Source organism: Lontra canadensis, unplaced genomic scaffold, assembly GCF_010015895.1.
Source record: "Lontra canadensis isolate GAN:19392208 unplaced genomic scaffold, GSC_riverotter_1.0 scaffold32, whole genome shotgun sequence".
In the NCBI taxonomy this organism is placed as follows: Eukaryota; Metazoa; Chordata; class Mammalia; order Carnivora; family Mustelidae; genus Lontra; species Lontra canadensis.
The window spans coordinates 10,863,777-10,885,274 of record NW_022631026.1 but is presented as its reverse complement, the minus strand read 5'-3'; the positions used below and the strand labels follow the sequence as shown (position 1 = coordinate 10,885,274).

Sequence of the window (21,498 nt, the reverse complement as noted above, 5' to 3'; positions counted from 1 at the left end):
GACTCCTTTTTTTTTTAAAGCTTTGATTTCCAAAAAGGAAGACATTGGGAAATGGAGAAACAGAGCAAGATCTTACTTTCTTTTTATTCCAGAGACACAGCATGACAAAGTCTTCTGAACAGGAAAACTTCAGTGAACATTTTTTTTTTTTTTTTTGCTTAAAAAAAAAAAAATGAAGGAAGAAAAGTGAAGTCATAACTTTCATTTCTGGCAACTGTATTTTGAATACACACAGTTAAGCCTAAATCCTTCGCTTTCGCTTTCTCTTCCCAAAACTCTGCCTGGCAGATCTCATAGGGGAGCCACTTTCCTTTCCGGGTAGCTCCCTCTCGGGGAGGGTTAGGGTTACCAAGGGTAACCCTCTCGGTCACTCATTACGTGGCCCATGTGGCCGCCTCACGCCCAGGAGGCCAGCCAGACCTGTGTGTCCCCTCGCCCTCAGGCCATACCCTGCCTCCCTCAGTCCTCGCCCTGAAACTTGACCGTGCACTGCCCTCTCTGGCATGTGTTTGCCGAGTGAACCCCCTCTCTTCATGCACGCTCTCCGCTCTCACGCAGTCACGTGCTCTGAGGCCAGGCCCACACCAACCCACAGCGCTCCTGGCAGGTAGACTGCACGGAAAAGTCAGAATTTGCATGTGTGTATTCATGGCTATCGCCAAGTGTTTGGTTTTGAGGCTAATTTTTAGACAATTTATATCATCATCAGCATGTCCTCCTTTAACCTTTTATATGGATACAAGTCTGATTCGCCTTTGAACTACAGCTTCCGCTTCATTCACAAAGCCCTGTGTCCCTCCTCTTCCGCCTGTGCTAAACGTTGACCTCATGCAACCACGGCACCCAGACAGGCCGCCAGGGCTGTGTCTGGACAGACAGACTTCCTTTCCAGCGGAACCAATTCTTGCCTCTGGACATCAGGGCTAAGTATTGTAAGGATTTGAAATAGTGTCAAAAAATCTTTTGTAGCATCTACAATTAAAGATGAGATTAAGGTAATTAATTATTGAGAGGCTCAGGCACATACATTGAATTTTATAGAAGTGTACTTTCACTCATGTTTTATGTATGTCTGTAATATATTTTAAGAATATAAATTTCCTAGTTGGATTAAGAATTAGTTGATTAGATTGCTTAAGAAAAATAGACTTATAAACATTAATAGCTAAAACAATTTTTCTAGAAATATATTTGTTAAACCTAGAGCTAAGAAAAGATCATCATGCATTTAAAAACAAAAAAGTAATGAAGAGTCGATGACTCAGTGCTGAGATCTTCAAAGTGGCTTTTCGGGTACCCACTTAATCCTCACAACAATCCCGTTATAGTGTTGTTATTGCCCCCATTTCAGATTAGGACATGATGCTCAGACAGGTTTGGTCGTGTGTCCGGGCTCACCCAGGTAAGGACATGCTCAGAAGTTCCTCTCACCTCTCATTGAAGAGCCTGCAACGGACAGGACTTCTCAGACGCCACTGTGTGCAGGGATTGCCTGGGGGTCTTCTGAAGACACAGATTTTACTCGAGTAGGTCTGGGTAGGGCCTGAAATTCTGCCTGTGTAACCAGCCCCCAAGTGCTGCTTCGTCCTCGGACCGAACTTGAAGGAGCAAGGTCTTGGCATCACTTCCCCCCCTTTCCCCCGCCTTTTGCATCTCCTTCCCTCTGCCAGGGCCTCTTCCTCTTCTACCCCTGCACCCCCTACTCCTCTACCTTTAGACAGCTTCTTAACCAGAATGAGCAACTCGTGTGAACCAGGACATTAGTGATTCTCAAAAGGATGTGCAGAAATAAATCCACTCAGAGAACAGACAACGCGGAATTCCTCTGTGCAACTCTTCAAAAAGGAAGAAAGATTTCCTTCAAAACTATTGAGTATTTTGGAAGTTGTTGTTTGTTTGTGTAAATTGCTACTTAATCACAGTCCGGCTTCAGCTGTCTGAGGGCTTCTTGGATATTGAACAGCGTCAGATCTTTCAGACTTCATTGAGCTCTTTGGTATTACCTGGGGATTTCACAGTATTTTTAGAGCTCAGAAAATAAAAGAAAAAAAAAAGAAGGAAAGAAAGCCCACCAAAGCAAATTGAATCTGATTTCTTCTTAGTCTTCATGCTCTGTGGGGCAAAATAAATCATCAGCTGTCGCCTAGGTACCCACAGTGCACGAGCATTGTGTGCTGTCGTCCTGAGCCCTGCTGATAGCCATGGTCACCAGTGAGGCTGGCGGGTCCATTATCCTGCGGTATTTCTCAGGGCCACCCCAGGCCATACTGAGGACTTCATAGCTGTCATTTTTGCCTCATTGTAGCAAGATGTGCCCAGGCTTTTACTGATAAACGAACCTCAGGAAGAGATTCTGGGTTAGCATACATTTGGGAACAGCCACGAATGGGTGGTTATTCGTGTCTGCCAAAAAGTTCAGACTTGAGTTTGGAGTTGTGTGTACATCAAAATTATTTACTTTATAGGAATTTTTCTTTTGATAGAATTTGATTATGTTAATTTTTTGTAGGAAGTCACACTTTTTCCACTACGGCAAGGCTATTAGCATGTTATGAGTTCATTTATTTTGTCTCATTTCTGGCCGAGCGCCAATAATAGAAGCTGTTACACTGGGGAGGGTCTCCTCCACGCAGCTCTGAATGCAGTGAGGCAAGTGTGCGAGGCATGTGGATCAGTGACCCGAGTTGTGGCGTCTACGTAGAACACGAATAGTGGGGTCCCTCACTGTTCACTCACTTAGGTTTACTTGTTTCCCCTCCTCACTCCCTTCTTCATCTCGCCTAGCCTTTTACACATCAGGGTTTGCACACGTATTTCCCGCGGAGGCCAGAGGCAGGTGACGGGAATGAGCGAGGTGGGTAGGGCTTACAGAGAAGGAGGAGGGGGTGGAGGGTGAGTGGAATGAGCGCTCACGTGGGCCTTGTCTATAGGAAATAGCGACCAGTGGCTAGTGTGTCCTTTTCATCCAGCTTTCCAGGGGGAACTGGTAGTTAAGGGAGTAGATGCAAAGAGATTTCATCACAAGGGAAAACATTTCTTTTTTAATCTAAATGAGCTGATGGATGTTAACTAAAGTTACTCTGGAGTCCTTTTACCGTACATGTAAGTCAAATCATGATGCTCTACCCCGTCAGTTTATACAGTGCCATATGTCCGTTCCATCTCAGTAAAACTGGGGGAGGAGATAGAGGAGCTGGAAAAATCTTGATTTCCTGTAAAAATTTTAAATTTTGAAACATTGGCATATACCATACAAACCAACACAAAACTTCGGCTGCCAGTTTGTAACTTCTATATAGAAGATATGACTAAGTGACCTTCTGTTCCCTTCAGGCATTCAAATTCTATGACATTTATGTTTATATGAAATCACAGTGGTCTGTGTTTTTTTGTTGGAATGCAATCTTTTCCTTCCCCCATTCCCAAATAAGAATAATAATTTTATTTGTGTAGTGTGTCATGATTATATAAAGTGCTTTTGTATTGACCATCTTTTTTAGTGAACCTTAACAATGTAAGTTCAAGGTTGAGTTATCTTTGTAGGAATATGCCACACAGAATCTGAAAATTCTTTTACCAAGGATTAGCTTATTAATATTCTCACAATCTGTCTTTTTACTTTGATTCAGTAAGTGCTTTTGTTTGGCTGACATTTCTCTTCTGTTCCTTTTGTGAATATCCTCTTGTTCTATAGAACACCACTTTTCTCATTCAATGAGCGTATTTTTTTTTGTTACTGCTGCCGCTGGTCTTCTCTGCTAGTAGAGCTATTTCAGAGGACTCCTTATCTTTTGGGCCAAAACCGATTGTGTGAATGTGTGTTTCCTTTAGTGGTTAATTTTTTAAAAACAGTGTAGTAAGTTACTCTGTGAAGTATAATAACCTCCTCCCCAGAAAAACCTCATTATAGAGAAAAAGGTGGAAAATGGCTATTTGCAGTGAAACTATGAATGATTTTTTTCTTTTATCTGTTCTATAACTTTATCTGTTTAAAAACATTTATATAACTTTTATAATAAAGTAATAATGTTCTCTTTTTATTCCTAAGCTCATTAACTCCTCTCCTTGCCTTCATAAAATACCATATAAATGGAATAATTTTCCTTCTTCCTGTTCTGTTTTTTTCACATTATGAAAGTCATAATTGGTTATCTCTCACCTATTTACTTCAAAAATTTCAAACCCACAGGAAAGTTGCAAGCATAAGAAAAAGAATACCTGTATACTCTTCCCCTTGATTTGTCAGTTTGTTGCCATTTTATCAAATTTCTGCTCTTTCTCTGTCTCCGTATATGTGTGCAGGTATATTTGATGAGTCACGAAAGTGACTATGGATTTTATTTATTTATTTATTTATTTATTAAAAAATATTTTATTTATTTATTTGACAGAGATCACAAGTAGGCAGAGAGGCAGGCAGAGAGAGAGAGGGGGAAGCAGGCTCCTCACTGAGCAGAGAGCCCGATGCGGGGCTCGATCCCAGGACCCTGGGATCACCACCTGAGCCAAAAGCAGAGGCTTTAACCCACTGAGCCACCCAGGCGCCCCATGACTATGGATTTTAAAAACTCAGACTGAAATGAAAATTTTAGCCATTTTGCAGTCAAAATCTTTAGGAGATGGTATCTAGGTAATGTCCTTGAGTGACTTTTCCCACAGACCAGCCTTTCACTTCTGTGTCATCTTACTGAACACCAGTATTCACGTGGCTATCAGCGAGGCTTGCCTAGAACACGGTGCTTCCAAAACACAACACTTCTGTTCTAGGAATGAGTTTTCCTAATTTTATTATCTGTTTAAAACAATCAACCCAAAGTTACAGCAGATTTCCCCAAAATGTCAATTATTACCAACCGCATAATAAATTCTAATGTAAATAAAATCTAACTCAATATAATGACTTGGAAAAATAATAATAATCTTTCTATATCTCATCAGTATATGAATAATTGTAATCTTCTGCCACCGTGTTCTGGAACGTGCTCCCGTTTGGTTTGGTAGCACTGCGTGATAATTGATGAGGCATTAAGATCGCCCACGTTCAAATACTGGCTCCACTCCTTATTTGGTGACCTTGGACATTAAACCTCTCTGTGGTTGTTTCCTCATCTGCAGATTGGAGATGATAACAGAATGCTTGAAAGAGAGTAATGATGAAGTGTAGAATTCATAGCTCCTTGTAACTCTATAAGTCACTTTTCATTCTTGTTCACCATAGTCAGGTCTTGGGTAATTGTCATACTTCCAGCTGCAATCTTCGTGACTCCAGCTTCTTCTTGTGGCTCATCCTACCTGCTCCGCATTAGGCACGAGGGTGGCAGGGTCAAAAAAATCAGCTTCATAATATGTAAAATTGCTTCGGACTCCAGGCCAAAAATGTGCTTTAAGCTCCTCTTCAATATACCTAATTGGACCCTTGCAGGCTTCAACCAAAAGGGCCTGAGCCTGCCCCAGCCTATACACTTCTCTGATCACTTAACATGATTATGACTTGTCAGTACTCAGAAATCCCCCATTGTTCTCATTCCATACAAAGTTAAGACTAAAGGTCCTCAATGATAACGGTTGCCCCTAATTGAAGCACTTAGTTATCTCTTGATGTATTATGTGCTTTAAATTGATCACTTAAGCCTCATGGGTAAGGGAGTGGTATCCGTCGCCAATTTACAAATGAGGGACTGGGGTTCAGAACCATGAAGTGGCTTCTTGGTCAGCGTCACGACGTCAGGGAGAGGTTAGTCTGGGAGCTGAGTCTGGGCCTGACAGCGGCCGAGCCTGAGCTTTCCAAGCGTGATGCTGCCTTCGCAGCCTTTGGCGCGTGCTCTGGGCCACCCACGCGAGGAGACCTCTCTTACCTACCTCAGCCTGTCCCTTGTTTACCACCTGGATGACTGTGCTCTAAGCACCCCCTGAACATACGCTGTCCTTTCGAGTCGTTGGGTTCTTTTCTTGCTCTCCTCTTTGTCTGGATGGTTTTTCCCCACATTTCCATGTACGTCCATGTCATTTTGTCCCTTATGGTCCTGTGCAAATGCCACAGCTTCTGTGAAGCCTTCCTTCCTTCTACTCACTGCTTCTCCAAAATGATCATTCATATTTACATAATTAGTAATTTGAATAATAGTCACTTTAAAAATCTTTCTGCACCGTTATCAGTTCCTCGAAGGCAGGAATGCTGTGATTTTCATCCCTGTATCAAGCACAAACTGGTGTTTGGGTAATACCAGTAATAACCATAATAATCACTGTGCGGACGATGGTGACTATTTATTAAGAACTTCCCCTGCGCTGCGTACTGTGGTGAAGTACTTCATGTACGTCATCTTTGTTTCACAGACTCCAAGAGACCCACTTACAGGACCTATGTCTACTTTACTATAAAATGGGGATGGTGACATCCATGATTTTTATACGGGGCCAGGGTTTACAGTTCCAGCCCATTCCCCCAAAACGCTTTTCCTCTGCCTGATACTGTCTTCCTACTTTCCACATAGATTTCCAGGAAATCCTGGTGGCGGTCTCTTTTTCTTGTACCCCAGGTTTGCCAATTTTGACCCATAGCAAGGACACTACGTAAAGCTAACAAATGACGTCGTAGATTGAGAAAATGCTTGAGCCAGTTAGCCATGGTGTTTAACTGTTTCTTTTATTCTGAAATACAAATAATAAATTATCTTTTTTTTTAAAGATTTTATTTATTTATTTGACAGAGATCACAAGTAGGCAGAGAGGCAGGCAGAGAGAGAGGAGGAAGAAGGCCTCCTGCTGAGCAGAGAGCCCGATGGGCTCGATCCCAGGACCCTGGGATCATGACCTGAGCCGAAGGCAGAGGCTTTAACCCACTGAGCCACCCAGGCGCCCCATGACTTATCTTTTTAATTGGAATTTCCATGAAGTTCTATTGACAAGTATATTATAGAATGCATACTGACAGGAACACTCAGTGGTAATTGTCGAATCTTTCAGCATTTCCTGTGGTCTTGTTAGGTCCTGGAATTTGGGACTTGGTGCAAGTGATTAATTGCCGGAAGCCTCGTAAGGATGTGGTTACAGCAAAACCTATGTGATTCAGGGCTTTATCGCTGCTCCCCAGGGCCTTGTGCAAGTGAGGTATCTGTATGAGACCTCTTCATAGTAATGAGTAGTAATTCATTGACATCATCATCAAACCAGTTGCTCTCCTGAGATGGCCCATTTGGGATTACAAGGGAAGAGATTCTAGAGCTGGATAGAAAGTTGCACAAATATTTCTTTCTCTGCAGCTTTTTAGACTTCACAGTACTTTTAATAACCATGCATTCATATTCTATCCTTAGGGTAGTATGAAGCCTGATGCTCTAACCCATATGGAAATTCTATCACAGAATATAGTGGTAGAAGGAACATGGGCTTGGAGCTTGTATTGCACTGTTATAGATATCTGTGGACATACCATATTCCTTCTTTGAAACCTGTTTCCTCATGTATAAAAAGAAATTTACATGTACAGCATAAGGGCTAACAATATTAATAATAATATCTATTTGAAGGTTACGAAGAGAGTAGATCTTAAAAATTCTAATCTCAAGGAAAAAAATGTAATGATGTCAGGCAATGGGTGTTAAGTAATCTTATTAGTAACCATTCCACAACATATACGTATATCGGATCATTAAGCTATGCATCTTAAACTTACACAATGTTATGTGTTAGTTATCTCTACGACTAGAAAAAAATTTTAAAATAAAATAGAATTTATAATATCTACTTTGCATAGTTACTGTCAGCTAGTAATAGTTTATATAAAACTCAGAATGATGCCTGGCTCTCTGTGTATCAGTAACAGAAATAAACCATACTTCTTATTACACTTTGTCTAAGACACAGAGTCGCTGAGAATATATTGATTATTTTCCATCTGCTTCATGCAACTCAGTGTGATACTGCTCAAAAATTACATTCATCTTACATAGTTTTAAAAATACCTCGTATGGTTGCCTTGTGCCATTTAAAACCTAAATTTATCAGGGTGCCTGGGTGGCTCAGTGGGTGAAGCCTCTTTCTTCGGCTCAGGTCATGATCTCAGGGTTCTGGGATCGAGCCCCGCATCAGGCTCTCTGCTCAGCGGGGAGCCTGCTTCCCCCTCTCTCTCTGCCTGCCTCTCTGCCTACTTGTGATCTCTGTCTGTCAAATAAATAAATAAAATCTTAAAAAAAAATAAAAAAATAAAAAATAAAACCTAAATTTATCTTAATAATAAAAAAAAAACAAAACGGTGTCACCCAACAAACAAGGCTTCGGGTCAGTCACTGCATTTGGTTACTTGGATTTTTTTTTTTTTTTTTAAGACTTAACGAGTTTCTATCTAACCCTTTTTGTGCCCTTCAGAGAAGACTTGGTTTCCTCCGAGGACCTGCTGGAGTGGCTGCGGCCCTTCTGTGCTGATGACGCCCGGCCTGTGAGACCTCGCATTCAGGTGCTGCAGATTCTGGGGCAGTCCTTTAACCTGACGGAGGAGGATGGCAAGCTCCTTGTGTTCTTTAGAACGGCAGCCATTCTCAAAGCCGCTTGGCCCCAGAGACAGGTAAGGGAGCATCCGACTGGTTATCAAATGTTCTCCCTGTTAAAAATCATCGGAGGTATTTCTTGATTACTTTGGACGATGCACCAGTGAATAATGAGCTCGGGATGCCACCCGTCCCCTGTGTTCTCAGTCCGGCTGTTTAGGAGTTAAATATGCGCAACAAAGCTGGTTTGGAGTTTTCCGTCGGTTTGAAGAGGCGTGCGCACCAGAGGTGGTGTCTCGTTCACCTCCCGCGTGTGGATCATTTTTCTCTTCGTAGGACGTAGTCCGGATTCTTCACAGTACGGGTTCATTACCGCAGCTCTCCCTGTCCCTGGAGAATCGCGGCTGGAAAGGGAAACGCAGTGTGCAGTTCCCCTCGTTCGTTTTTCTCATACTCTGCCCAGGCAGGCAGGTGCCCTCCTCTCTCTTCTGCACCTAGAGCGATAATGTAGCACACACAGGGCCTCAGTTTCTCCATCCCCTCCTTCAAGACGCTTCACTCAGTCCATCTTCTCTCTGGAACCTTCCCTGACCATTTCACACTTAACTTTGAATTCCACGCATTTGAGCTTTAATTATGTATTGTGTATTATTCTTGTTACTATCATTACCATTACTCTTAAAGTCTTGTCTCCTCACTACTGTGGAAACTCAGAAGCCCTGGAGGTTGTATTATTGTCTTTCGAATTCCCCTAAGTATGCTGTGCGCATACTCTGAGCTCAGATACTTGTTGATTGAGGAAATGGGAATGCTGATTCCTAAATCAAAGAAATAGGGTGGTCATTGATGTTTGCTTGACCTGTAAATGGGTGCATCCTAAAAGACATAGGATGTAAGAATCAGTCACCTCAGTTGAGTGCCTTAGCCTGAAGGGTAGACCATATACCAATACAATAAATCTTCCCATATAATCTACTCTGTGAGAGAATTTCCTGGAAGTCTGACTGCAACTCGATTTACCTTCTAATTTTAAAGCTTTGCTCTTTAATTAATATTTATGTCCTCATTACTGCATTGAAAGAACAATGAATTTTTTCTTTTAACAATGAATCAGATATTGAAAATATCTTGAGACTCATCTCAGAACATCTTCCTAATTATTATTCTTATATATTCTTATTTCCGTATGTGAGAGAAAGAGGTAAATACTATTCTCTGTCTTTAGAGTTAGAGAATTGGATATGTGGAAAAGATGGACTTATCAGAGGTTCTGTAATCTTGCCAAATTGCTGAAATGGATTGCAACCTACAGAAGTCACTGGTCTCTGAATAATACTCTTTCTGAAGCCCCATGACCTTACCAGCATATTTAATCTCAACATTGTGCCTTGAATTACATTAAGAGATCACTAACAGGGGCACCTGGGTGGCTCAGTAGGTTAAAGCCTCTGCTTTTGGCTCAGGTCATGATCTCAGGGTCCTGGGATGGAGCCCTGCATTGAGCTCTCTGCTCAGCGGGGAGCCTGCTTCCTCCTCTCTCTCTCTGCTTGCCTCTCCACCTACTTGTGATCTCTGCCTGTCAAGTAAATAAGTAAAATCTTAAAAAAAAAAAAAAAGATCACTAACAGTCTTCTTAAAGAGCAGTCTGTGGACACAAATGCAGTAGACGATGAACTATATAGTCCAGGTCTCTGGTGTGGTCGATGTTAGAGGTTACTGGTCTTAGCGACAGGAAGATTCACGTAGTATCTCCGAGGTAAGTAAGCTCAGAATTAGGTCATATTATTTTTGCCACAATGGGACCTTGGATTATAACTCCTTCTAAAACAAATGAACTCTCCTACTCTCAGGTGCTTTTCTTTTCTTTTAAGATTTTATTTATTTATTTGACAGAGATCACAAGTAGGCAAAGAAAGGAGGAAGCAGGCTCCCTGCTGAGCAGAGAGGCCGATGCGGGGCTCAATCCCAGGGACCTGGGATCATGACCTGAGCCAAAGGCAGAGGCTTTAACCCACTGAGCCACCCAGGGGCCCCTCAGGTGCTTTTCTGACAGAAACGCCAGTTTGCAAGTTCTCAACCATGCTCAGTTTCCTCTACCTTGAAGGCTGGAGCCGGTGTGGGACAATGAGGCCATTTTTTCTGGTTGGAGCCTTGCTGCATGTTATGACCAGTCTCTATTCTTGCAATATTACGAAACAATGTGGAAGCCAGGGAATGGGGAAAACATCTATCTTCTCTGTCATGTTGAAACAGTAGAGCAGACACTTTAAAATTGGGGCAAAATGCTTCAGAAATAGTATGAGCATAACCACTATTTCTTCTTTAAGCTTTCCTTCACTTTCCAGTTACCCAAAGAACAATTTTCAACGTTTGTAGGATTCCAGTGACTTCTGGGTATTTCTGAGATTTCAATTTCTTTATAGAGACACTTTTTCCAAAAACAGGATCTAAGAGAGCTTAGCTTTTGTTAGGATTCCTTTTCCGTATGTTTTTCCAAACTGACTAGACTGTTTGAGCACAGCCTGGCTTCTCTCCTTCTCTGTGTGTAGATCCTCGTGTTACTGCTTTTTTGGGCCCTTAGAAAACACCTCTCCCAACATCTCTGACTCAAGTAAAATTCACCTCATGCCCCCTTACTCTTCTTACATTCTCCCTCTTTTCCTTTGTCCTTGTAGAAGAGCAGTTTCTCTGTTCTCGGAAGCCAACGAGCTGAGTTTCTTCAGGTACATAGTAAAGGGAATTCAGAAACGACCCTCGTGGCTGAGTTATGCCGTTCATCTGTAGTCTTCCTCCCCAAATACGTTAAATCAGTGAGTGTCTCCTCCTCCTCCCGTAAAAATGAAGTATTCTGTGTCAGCCTGGCGTGGCCGATCTTAATCTTTTTTGGAAGGCACGTGAATTTGGTCAGGAAACTCTGCCTATAGCTGTAAATAACCATTTGCTACATGGAAAATGAATGCAGAAAACTTGCGGCTTCACAGTGGAAATAGCTTCTAGAATGTTACAGAACTGTGCCCAGAGTTTACGTGGGAGGTCATCTCCATTATTGTTTTTACCTTTCACTAGAGCAGTAGAAAGATCAGGGCCTGGTGGACAAATCCTTTGTAAGCATAGGTCTTGGCCATCCTCCCTCCTCTGTTGCCTTACTGCCTTAGAGAAGATTCCAAAACTGTGAGCCTTGTCTACTTGGTGTGCAAAGTGGAACCTTGGGCTGGAGGAGGAAGAGCACGGTTTGCTTGCTGTCATTGCGTCCACACACACACTAAACTCTACCTCGTCTCTCTATCCCAGGCACCTAGAAGACCCCGAAATGTTGACTGCATGGGCTCACATATTCTCTGTTCTCTATCCCTTTCTTCATTCTCAAAGGTAGTACTCAGGGTAGAGGCAGATTCTTACCGAGCAAAGATAAGAATAGATAATGACATTGCAATGTTCAATTACCAGAAAATGTGGGACTGCTACCTTTGCTGTGGCTGGTAATCCTCTTAGGCAGACTTTGCATACATCAAAGAGGGACTTAATATTTAATTATCCTCAAGGTGCCCAACGTTGTGGCCCCACAAATCAATGTGTTGCTGGGAAACCAGCCAGCTCCTGCGAAATTCCACACCGAGTCTGTGGAGCCTGCTCCCTCACTGGTTTGCAGAGAGACAGCAATTTCTAGTTTTCTCATGATTAGTTAACAGAATTAAAAATTCAGAGGCCCTCATTTTTCAACTGCTTGAGAGGCCTTCCTCCCCGTTCCGGAAAAGTGCCCTGGCGTGGAGGGCAGGGGCGAAGGGAGGGGGAGAATGTGTGGTCGGGAAGGGATGAATGTGTGCCGTTCATTCCCTTGGTACCATTGATCTGAGTTTTTCAGGTTTTGTAATTTTCTAGTTAACTGGTGCATGAAAAATATGGGCCAAAATACTGATGTTTCCTCAAAAAATTCCATACCCCTTTACCTTACTGTTTTTTCTGTTTTTGTATAAAATAGGACATGTGGCTTAGAGTTGCACCCTTTAAATTTCAATCCGTCCAGATTTGTAGTTACAAGTGATCACCAGAAAAAATTAGTTTAAGAATACTTACTGTCATTATTTTTAAGCATGGAAATAAGCATTGGGCATGGAGCCCAACGAGGAGGGCTTGAACTCACGGCCCTGAGATCAAGACCTGAGCTGAGATCAAGAGTCCGACTAGTAACCGACGGAGCCACAGGTGCCCTAGTTTAAGAAAACTTCTAATCTTATTACAGATTCCTGCATTTTGCGTACTTTGAAACATGCAAGGACATATTTAACTCTTCTGATTAGAGGCCAGTTTGGTTTCATTTGCCAAAACATTAACAAAATACACACTTCTTTATCAGAGCTCAGAAAATGAACTGTAGGACAGGTTCAATATGCAAAGCTAGACTTAGTTTCTTGCGAAGAATTTACTGTTACCTTAAATGTCTTCAAAGCTAAGACTCACTGCTATAAATGATCTGCTTAATCAAGCATAGGGTAGTAGTTGATGTTAAAAATATACATGCCTACACACATATATCCCACACGTAGAAATTATCCATACACATAATATATCTTTAATAACCGTTGAAACTGATTCCTGGAACCAGAGGAGGCTTTCAAAAGCCTGACAGTTCTATAGTCACATTTTCTAGAAGAGGACACGATGTCCAGAAAGAAGTTATTTCCTCTGATTTTAGCTTAAATGTCACCATTTCTAAAGTGGCTGTATCCTAAAGTAGGTCCTTAGTCACAATCTGTATCATAATGTCTTTAATTTTCTTATAACCATCACTGTCTGCTAAATTCTCCCTGCCTGTCCTTCTGTCCATTATATGATGTCTTTCTTCTTCCATTAGAATATAAATAACATGAGAACAGGGAGCATACAGATATTCTCAGTATATAGTTGTTGAATAAATGAATATTAAATTTTTTAAAAACTTATCTAAGGTCACCTTTCAATGGCAAGGCCAGGGACCCCTGAGTTTCAATTTGCTGTTCTTCCCACGGTGGGGAAGGATTAGACCATGCTGTTTCCTCCTTATATGCAAGCAAAAATGATTTGCTTGGAATAATGAAGAGCTTTCCTTGCAGAGTGGCCTGGTGCTTTTAGGTTGTTGTTGCTGTTTTGTACTAATTTGCTGTACTCTGCTGACAGTGATTTCTGACCAGCCAGTTGCTTCTCACATGGAAGCACATGAGTCACAAGCAAGCGTGTTTGTCCAGATATAAGCAAGAGGTCTGAAATGTTCTAATAGAGCTTGATGTGCTTTTCTCCTAAAATATATTAAAATTGAGAGAGCATCTGTGTTACTGGGTTCTGCAAATATTTGGAAACCTTGGAAGGCCCCTCTTTTAGGAATAAGGTTTTTTTCCCTTTAAAGATATTCGCTCTTGTCCTAGTTATCATGGGGGGAAGAGGGGACCATGGATTGGGTATGAAGTGCACATTTACCACATATAATCTTTAGAACAGCCTTGCTAAGTCATTACCATTCTCTGGTTGAGATGAGGTCACATAACCTCTTGAGGTTGCCCAGCTTGGGAGCGATAAAACTGGAGCTCAAATCCCGTCTGATCCCAAAGACTGTGTTCTTGGCCCTATACCGCAGTCCTTCCCACCTGCCAGGGAAAGATACTCAGCACTAACGTTTGGGTAGCCTTGAACTACATAGAGCGTGCTCTGCTCACCTTCTCTCTCTGATGTGCCGTTGCCTGGATCGACTATGACTGGGCATGAGGAATGAGGAGTTTGATTCAGAAAACAGAAAGCACTGCTTCATCTCTTAGCTTTTTACACTGTCTCCATATAGAGCACGGTGCGTGTTCACTGCTGCCCAGAACGTTCTGAAGAATGGCGTACCTAGTAAGAGCTGTAGCTGAACTGTTCGTGGAGGAGTCCCCAAGCACAGATTGTGCACCGTCACCGTGCTGTACTCTGGGGCTAGACAAACAGACCAGGCCATTAACAGTGAAGTGTTTGGGCTCGTCACACAGAACTGCATTCAGATCCCACTGTTACTTACCACTTGCTCGCTCCTTGACCTTGGAGACATCACTATGGGATAGTGCATGTAAATTTCCAGCTTCAGTCCAGGTAAATGGGCCCTGCGGGTGTGGGGACTCGGATCCAGTGGAGCACATAGATACAGAAGCAAAGAAGCAAATTCTCTGAAGACTGCAGATGCTATGGAGATGGCTACACAGTGCATAGGGTTCAAGGGAGGGCACGCAGCCATCTGTGTCCGGAGGCAGTGAGGAAAGCCTGCTCCCGGGAGGTGAGCCTTGAGTTGAAGGCAAGAGATGAGACTGGAAAGAAGCAGGCCAGACTACTTCCAGTGTCCTGCACGGGTTTCACCTTGACAGTGCTAAGCCCTCCCATGCCACCCCCAGGAGAGGGATGCCTGAGAAGCAATGTGATCAGATATGCTTTAGGAAAAGCTCTCTGACCTCTGCATGGACAGAGGGCAGGAGGGGTGCTGGTCAGTGGCAGTGGTCAAGTGGCCTGAATTTGGCCTTGAACTTGGTACCAGCTATGAAGATAGAGGAGGGTAGAGAAAGCTGAAGGGATTACTGCCAGGGGCCTGGGGGACTGCTTAGATGTGGCGGGGACAAGAAACACATTTGGGGTCCCTCTGATGTTTGCCTAAGTTGCTGAGGATGAAGTGGCACTAGGAAAAAGCAGAGAACAAACCCGTTCTTTTGAGGACACTAAGTTCAGGGCTGCATTTTACACCTAAACAACACTTCTGGGGCTCGGGGTCTTTGTGCTGAGATACGAGGCTCTGCTTATCCCCTTCACTGGGCAGACTTTCTTCATAGCCTTATAAACGTCGTAGGTCACAGTGACCCCTTCCTGGGACGCACACTTGGGTTTAGTATGTGTCACTGGGTGACTGCTCCATCCCAGGGCTCTCCTCCCAGGATCAGGTTAGCTCAGGACCCACTTGGGCTCTCTGTAGCAGGAGAATCACATCCAGGGCCTTGCGCCCAGAGGTGTGAGAACCTCAGCAGCCACACCAGTCGTGCTAACCTCTCCCTGAGCAGGGCTGTCTCTGCGTTCCTTTTAAGGAGTAGCGAGAAAAGTCGAAGGACGATAGGAGAAGAGGCAGGAAACATTTCAGCGTTTGGATGTTGGAGAGTGGTGAGGCTATGACACAGCTGGGGGTGCCTTCTCTGTTTTTTACTTTTGACTTTTTGTTTGGAAAGAATTTCAGGTTTACCCCCAAAATTGCATAAATCATAGAGGCAGTGTAACAGCTCATCAACTCCCGTGAAGGTAGGAATATGGTGATTAATATTACCACATCGAGAATGATCCTCTACCTGGTGGTAATTATTTTCCATTCATAAGTGTGTTGATGTGCATTAATATCTGTTTCATACTCACAAATATCTGAAGGAAAACAAGCCACGGTGTCCGTGCTCTGGGAAGATGCAGATTTCAGGATGAGGCCTCGGTTTAAGGAGGCCACATTCACGTTCAGTGGCCACAGAGACATTTCAGGGCGAAGCTGTTTTTGCCAGAGAATAGGTGACTCCGTCTACTTTCTCAAGGACAGTGACTCTCTGATAAGGAGGCTGCATCTACTTGACAAATGCGCTTACAGCAAGGGCTGAAGTCACCTAATTCCTGAGGACAGAAGCATCGCTTCCAGAGACAAAAGGGAAAGAGATATCTTCATGTTTGAGTCACACTTGAATTTTGCCCTTTAAAATCCTATGATGTTTAGTTAGAAGTGTCTGTGTGGGATCATCACTAACCGATCCCCTCCCACCACCGCCCGCACTGACTGGGAAGGAAACAGCGGCATAGATTACTTTCTCTTTCACAGGAGAAAAGGGTAGAATCACACAAAACTTGGAGATGAACTTGTGCGAAATGGCTGATTATTTTCACTCATCTCTAGCAGGCTACTGTGGAGCCATTCCAAATCCTGTCTTGTACAAATAAATGAGATTTTAACAAGAGATGCACATTAACCCATGATCCCATTATCCTAAAACAGCCACATTTCTTCGTATGCTTTTTCTGTCCTGTCTAATCTATAGACCCGATTCTTATTAGAACTCACAGCACACATCCAGCTCTCTGCTTTTTTATGTGTAGCTGTCACATAAAGAATCCCTGTCACTTACTACGTCCTCCCGTCTGCCAGTCACTAGACTAGCTCCCTTAGCCACATTCTCTTATTTAATAATCACAACTATCACATGATGTGTGTTATCTTCGTCTTACAGAAGAGGCAGTTAAGCCTCAGAAAGGTCCAGCAATGTCTCCATAGTATAATGTCTTTCCCTGTTACTCTGACTTTATCAGCACTGTTTTGAAAGCTGCGTATTTGATCAGAGTGCCCTTTATCATTATTTGACCGTCTCCTTGGGGAGGTATGTTGAAGCACTTGCTAGCCACCTGCCATTCAGTTATCCTCGAGGCTAAACTGTGTTCTGTGGTCACTTCCTCTTGTACCTGGTAAGGCACATAGTTCAGGTCTCTGTACGCCTCACACTTGCATTGGAGTGTCCTAGCAGTCTGTATTTTAATAAGAACTGTGATACTTTCTGGAAAAGAGAAAATCTGATTCTTTCCTCGGTCTGCATTTGCATTTAGCCTGCACCTTGTTTTCAGATGTTTTGGGGAATTTTAATTCCCATGGTATTAATATCATTCTGATGCTTCTGTACCTTCTGTAAGCCTTTGAGACCCATGGCTTTCACTTTTATTGACTCAAAATAATACTCCCCTCTTTAATTACTTTGCAGATAATTTTCCAGATTTATAACATCCTGATTTTCTTCAATTTAGAATTAATTTTTGTAGCAGTGAATGAGTAACGTTACTAGTTGTGATACGAAAATATATTGGGCCAAAACCCATGTCCTTTCTGTTTGAAGAAGTTTCTTTAGCCAGTCTTTAAGATGAAGGCTGTTCGTGACAGATTATCTTTTAGTTTTCTTTACCTGAGAATGCTTTCGTTACCCCTTTTTATCCTAAAGGTTAGTTTTACTGTATATAGAATTTATAGTTGACAGTTCTTTTAACACTTGAAAATTATTCTGCCACTTTTTTTCTGGCCTCTGTACTTTCAGATAAACAATAACCTGGTACAAAAATCCCTCTTCTCTCTATAGGGAATGTATTGTTTTCTTTCTGGCCTCTTTCAAGATTTTTTTTTCTTTGTCTTGAGTTTTCAGGTGTTTAATTATGATGTGTCTGGGTGTAGATTTCTTTGGGTTTATATTGTTTGGGGTTTTCCCAGGTTCTTGAATCTGTGTGTTACTATCATCCACCAATTTTGGGAAGCTTTAAAATGTTATTTCTTGAAATACTCTTTAAACTCTACCTTCTTTCTCTCTTCCTCTGGAACTCTGATGAGAAATGATCTTACCTGGACTATCTTATATTTTTTGGTGAGGAGTCAGAAAATACTGAGTCTAAGTGTCCTTCTTCTCTTGGATGAGGGGATATCAGACACTGTGCCTGTGTTGTGCCCCCAGTCCTGTGGTCCCAGGCTAGTTAGCTTTTAGGAGTTCTTTGGTTGTCTTTTTTGTTATTTCCAAAGTTTATAATTGTGCTTAGCAGGGAAAAATAGGGGAAAATAGGGCCAGAGACATTTTGTTTATCAGTTTATGTTTATCTTTTTTGTTTGTTTGTTTTAAAGAAATTGGACCAATTTATTTATTTATTTATTTATTTTTTAGTTTTATTTATTTGTCAGAGAGCACAAGCAGGCAGAGTGACAGGCAGAAGCAGAGGGAGAAGCAGCCTCCCCACTGAGCAAGGTGCCTGATGCAGGACTCAATCCCAGGACCCTGGGATCATGGCCTGAGCCACCGAGGCATCCCATGTTTGTCTTTCTTTATGCCGAAATTCACTTCGAGTTTTGGTTACCTGAAATTATTTTTAAAACCTTAGAGGACATGATGAACAGGACAAACTTATATTATCTTGGTGAATTTAGATAAATATAGGTATTTTAATATGTAGACACAAATTCTAGATTAGCACTTGTGTATCAAAGTATGTAATGATTATCCAGCAAAGCATATTCTTTCTCAGGCTTTAAAAAACACGTACTCAAGTCCGTTTTCAGGCGCATTTTCTTCTCTCACGGAGGGTGAGGCTTTTGCAGCTACAGTGGTAGAGAATTTAAAATCGCTTTCTTAAGAGCTGAACAGTGTAAACATTTGAAACCCTTTATGATGTGAGAGGGAGTGTACAAGTGTGCCTACCCAAAATGGGTAATTATGTAAACTGCTCTATTTTTCACATTTCTATTTTAAACATGAGGTCAATGCTCTGAAAAGTAAGTTACTAATAATTGAAACGGTTAATGAATTTTCAGAAGGAAATGTTTCGCGACAAAAACGCACTTTTCAAAAGTCTGTGTCCACATGAAGAAGGTGTTATACAAAGAAACTCCTAGCCAAACACATTTTAAAAATGGAAACTTATTGGCACACTGATATAAAAACAAACATATGAAGGTTTAATTGATAGTTTTTTTTTTAAGATTTTTATTTATTTATTTGACAGACAGAGATCACAAGTAGGCAGAGAGGCAGGCAGAGAGAGAGAGAAGGGGAAGCAGGCTCCCTGCTGAGCAGACAGCCCAATGCGGGGCTCGATCCCAGGACCCTGGGATCTTGACCTGAGCTGAAGGCAGAGGCTTTCACCCACTGAGCCACCCAGGCGCCCCCTAATTGATAGTTTTTTTTTAAAGATCTTTCTCTCCCTTAGGATACACTTCATGTCCTAAAAATTGACAAGCTGTTAGTTTTTGAAAAGAAAGAAACCCAAATGATACTGAAAACCAAGAATCACTTTTTTCTGATCTCTTCTGCTTCCTGGTAGGCATCGAGTAACCCGTGGTAGACTCCACGGTCCATGTAAAGGAGAAACCCTTTCATTCATTCTGCAGGAGTTAATTATAGCAAGTGGAGTATGGACTCTGCTTGCAACATTACAGACCTACCATTCAGTTGTTTTTAAATACTTTCAAAACACAAACCTTTTCTTCAAATAAACTGTAAAAACTTGGATTTTAACTCAGAAAAGAGGAGCCATTTACCAACCCCTTTTTCCCACTGCTGACTGTCAGGCACCTCCTCAGAAATCCTGAGACTTTGGGGGATTCTTGGAGTCTGTTTAGCAGATGAGGGAAAAGAGACTGAGAGCAGGACTGCACTGAAATCACGCAACTACCCGTAAAGCATTATCGGTCAAGACATAATGTCAATAAACGATGCCCCCTGCCGCCCCGCCCCGGGTCTCTTTTAATGATTTGCTTCTCAGTGGCATCATCTTTATAAGCCTCACGTCCATCTTCAGTAACACAAGAGCCAAGAATTTGGCTCAGAAATTCATGGAGTTATGGCCACTCCATGAATATTTAATATCGCCATTCTGGGCTAAGCAATTTTATAAATGATGGAATGTCTTCATTTATTCATTGGTTTATCCATCTGTTCAAACACTCCGTAAGTGCTGGGCATCTACGGTCCGTCAGGCGTTATGTTAAGGAGGAGGGGAAAAACCAGTGAACAAATGAAAATCTCTCTTTTCAAGGAGCGTCCACTGTGATGGAAGGAGAAAGGCAATAAGCAAAAAGATACGTAATATGTCACATGTCCCGTACTTGTACATGCTAAGAAGGGACATAAACCAAGGTGCGAGAGACTGACGGTGGAGGGGCATGCAGCCTGAGGTGGGCAGCCACACAGCGCCTTCTCCGATGAGGTGACGTTTGAGAGATTTGAAGGAAATAAGCAAACGAGCCCTACAGATGTCTGCGGAGAGAATGTGCCAGGCAGAGAAAACAGACCAGGGTTCCCGAGGTGGAAGTGTGCATGATGGCCATGGGCTCCAGAGCGTGGAGAGGAGTTGACAGTGGGAGGTTGGGTCCAAACAGGTAGACGTCTTGAGTTTGAGTTTTTTGTTTGTTTGTTTGTTTTAAACATTTCTTTATAAATAGGCAAGAATATATTGCTAAACTCCCAATTAGACCACCCATTTAAATACTTCAGAGCTCATCTGGCTTGTTGAGTCCTCTAGTTCCAGAACATCCTGATCTGATGATAATTACGTATCAGCTCTACTGCTTGCTGGCCATGTTACCGGGACAGAAAAGGCGGTTTCCTCATCTGTAAAGGGAGGTTAATAACACCCGTGCTGTTCTCCACCCAAAGCCATTTTAAGGGTGAATTCTTCCTGGATTCTGAAATTATTTCAAAAACTATAAAATGCTCTGGGGTTAGTCCGTGGAGAGTGATATGGGGCTTCAGGTAGGTTTTGAAGGATCTGTTGGGTTGCCGTGTGAGCTCCAGTTGCCATAGTAGTTATCAGCCATTTCATAGTATGTATCAACTCTTGTGGAAATGCAGAATTCATGCTATACCCTGTTCAGGTGGCTATTTTGGATTAGAGCCAAAATGACCACTAAATTAAATGCTTTGGAAACATGCATTTGTATAGACAAACTAACAAGTGTACAGGTAACCATCCGTTCTCGTTATCCTTTCAAGGTATCTATCATCATCTGAGTCTCAGGGACCCAAATGTAGAGAGTCTATGTTCAGAGAGGCTAGGGAACAGGAAAAGCAGCTGTTGGCTTACTTTTATAATTAAAACTGTTTTCTAACTTAGCATAGCAAAACCCGTCAGCCGCAGATGCTGGAGGTGCGATTGGTTTCAGGACTGCCTCGATGTGAAGGACGTATCATTCAGTTACGCAATGAGAGAACGAATTCGTGTTCTTGACTTGGTCAGAACTCCTTCTGCGTTAGAAATGGAGATGGGAATAAGAGGATATTTTGTTTGATTTTGATGTGTCACGAAAATCCTATGACGAATGCACTTTAGTCAAATCTTTAAATTTCAAATTAGAGAAATTGTCTAGACAACGTGAAAACTTAGCAATAATCATGCTAAAATGAGAAGTAGAAATGCATAATTTTATTTTAATTTAAATGATAATTTAAATGAAAAAAGTTGACTAATGTTAAGTATGGTGAAC

At 42.2% G+C, this 21,498-nt stretch overlaps 1 protein-coding gene across 1 annotated transcript in view; it reads left to right on the top strand.

The window, feature by feature from the left end:
• The window catches only part of NBAS (NBAS subunit of NRZ tethering complex), a 316,364-nt gene that overhangs the window by 269,754 nt on the left and 25,112 nt on the right, over positions 1 to 21,498 (top strand). The window contains exon 48 of the mRNA XM_032866873.1: positions 8,368 to 8,563. Within this exon, the coding sequence (XP_032722764.1) occupies positions 8,368 to 8,563 (196 nt within the window). The remainder of the gene's footprint in view (positions 1 to 8,367; positions 8,564 to 21,498) is intronic.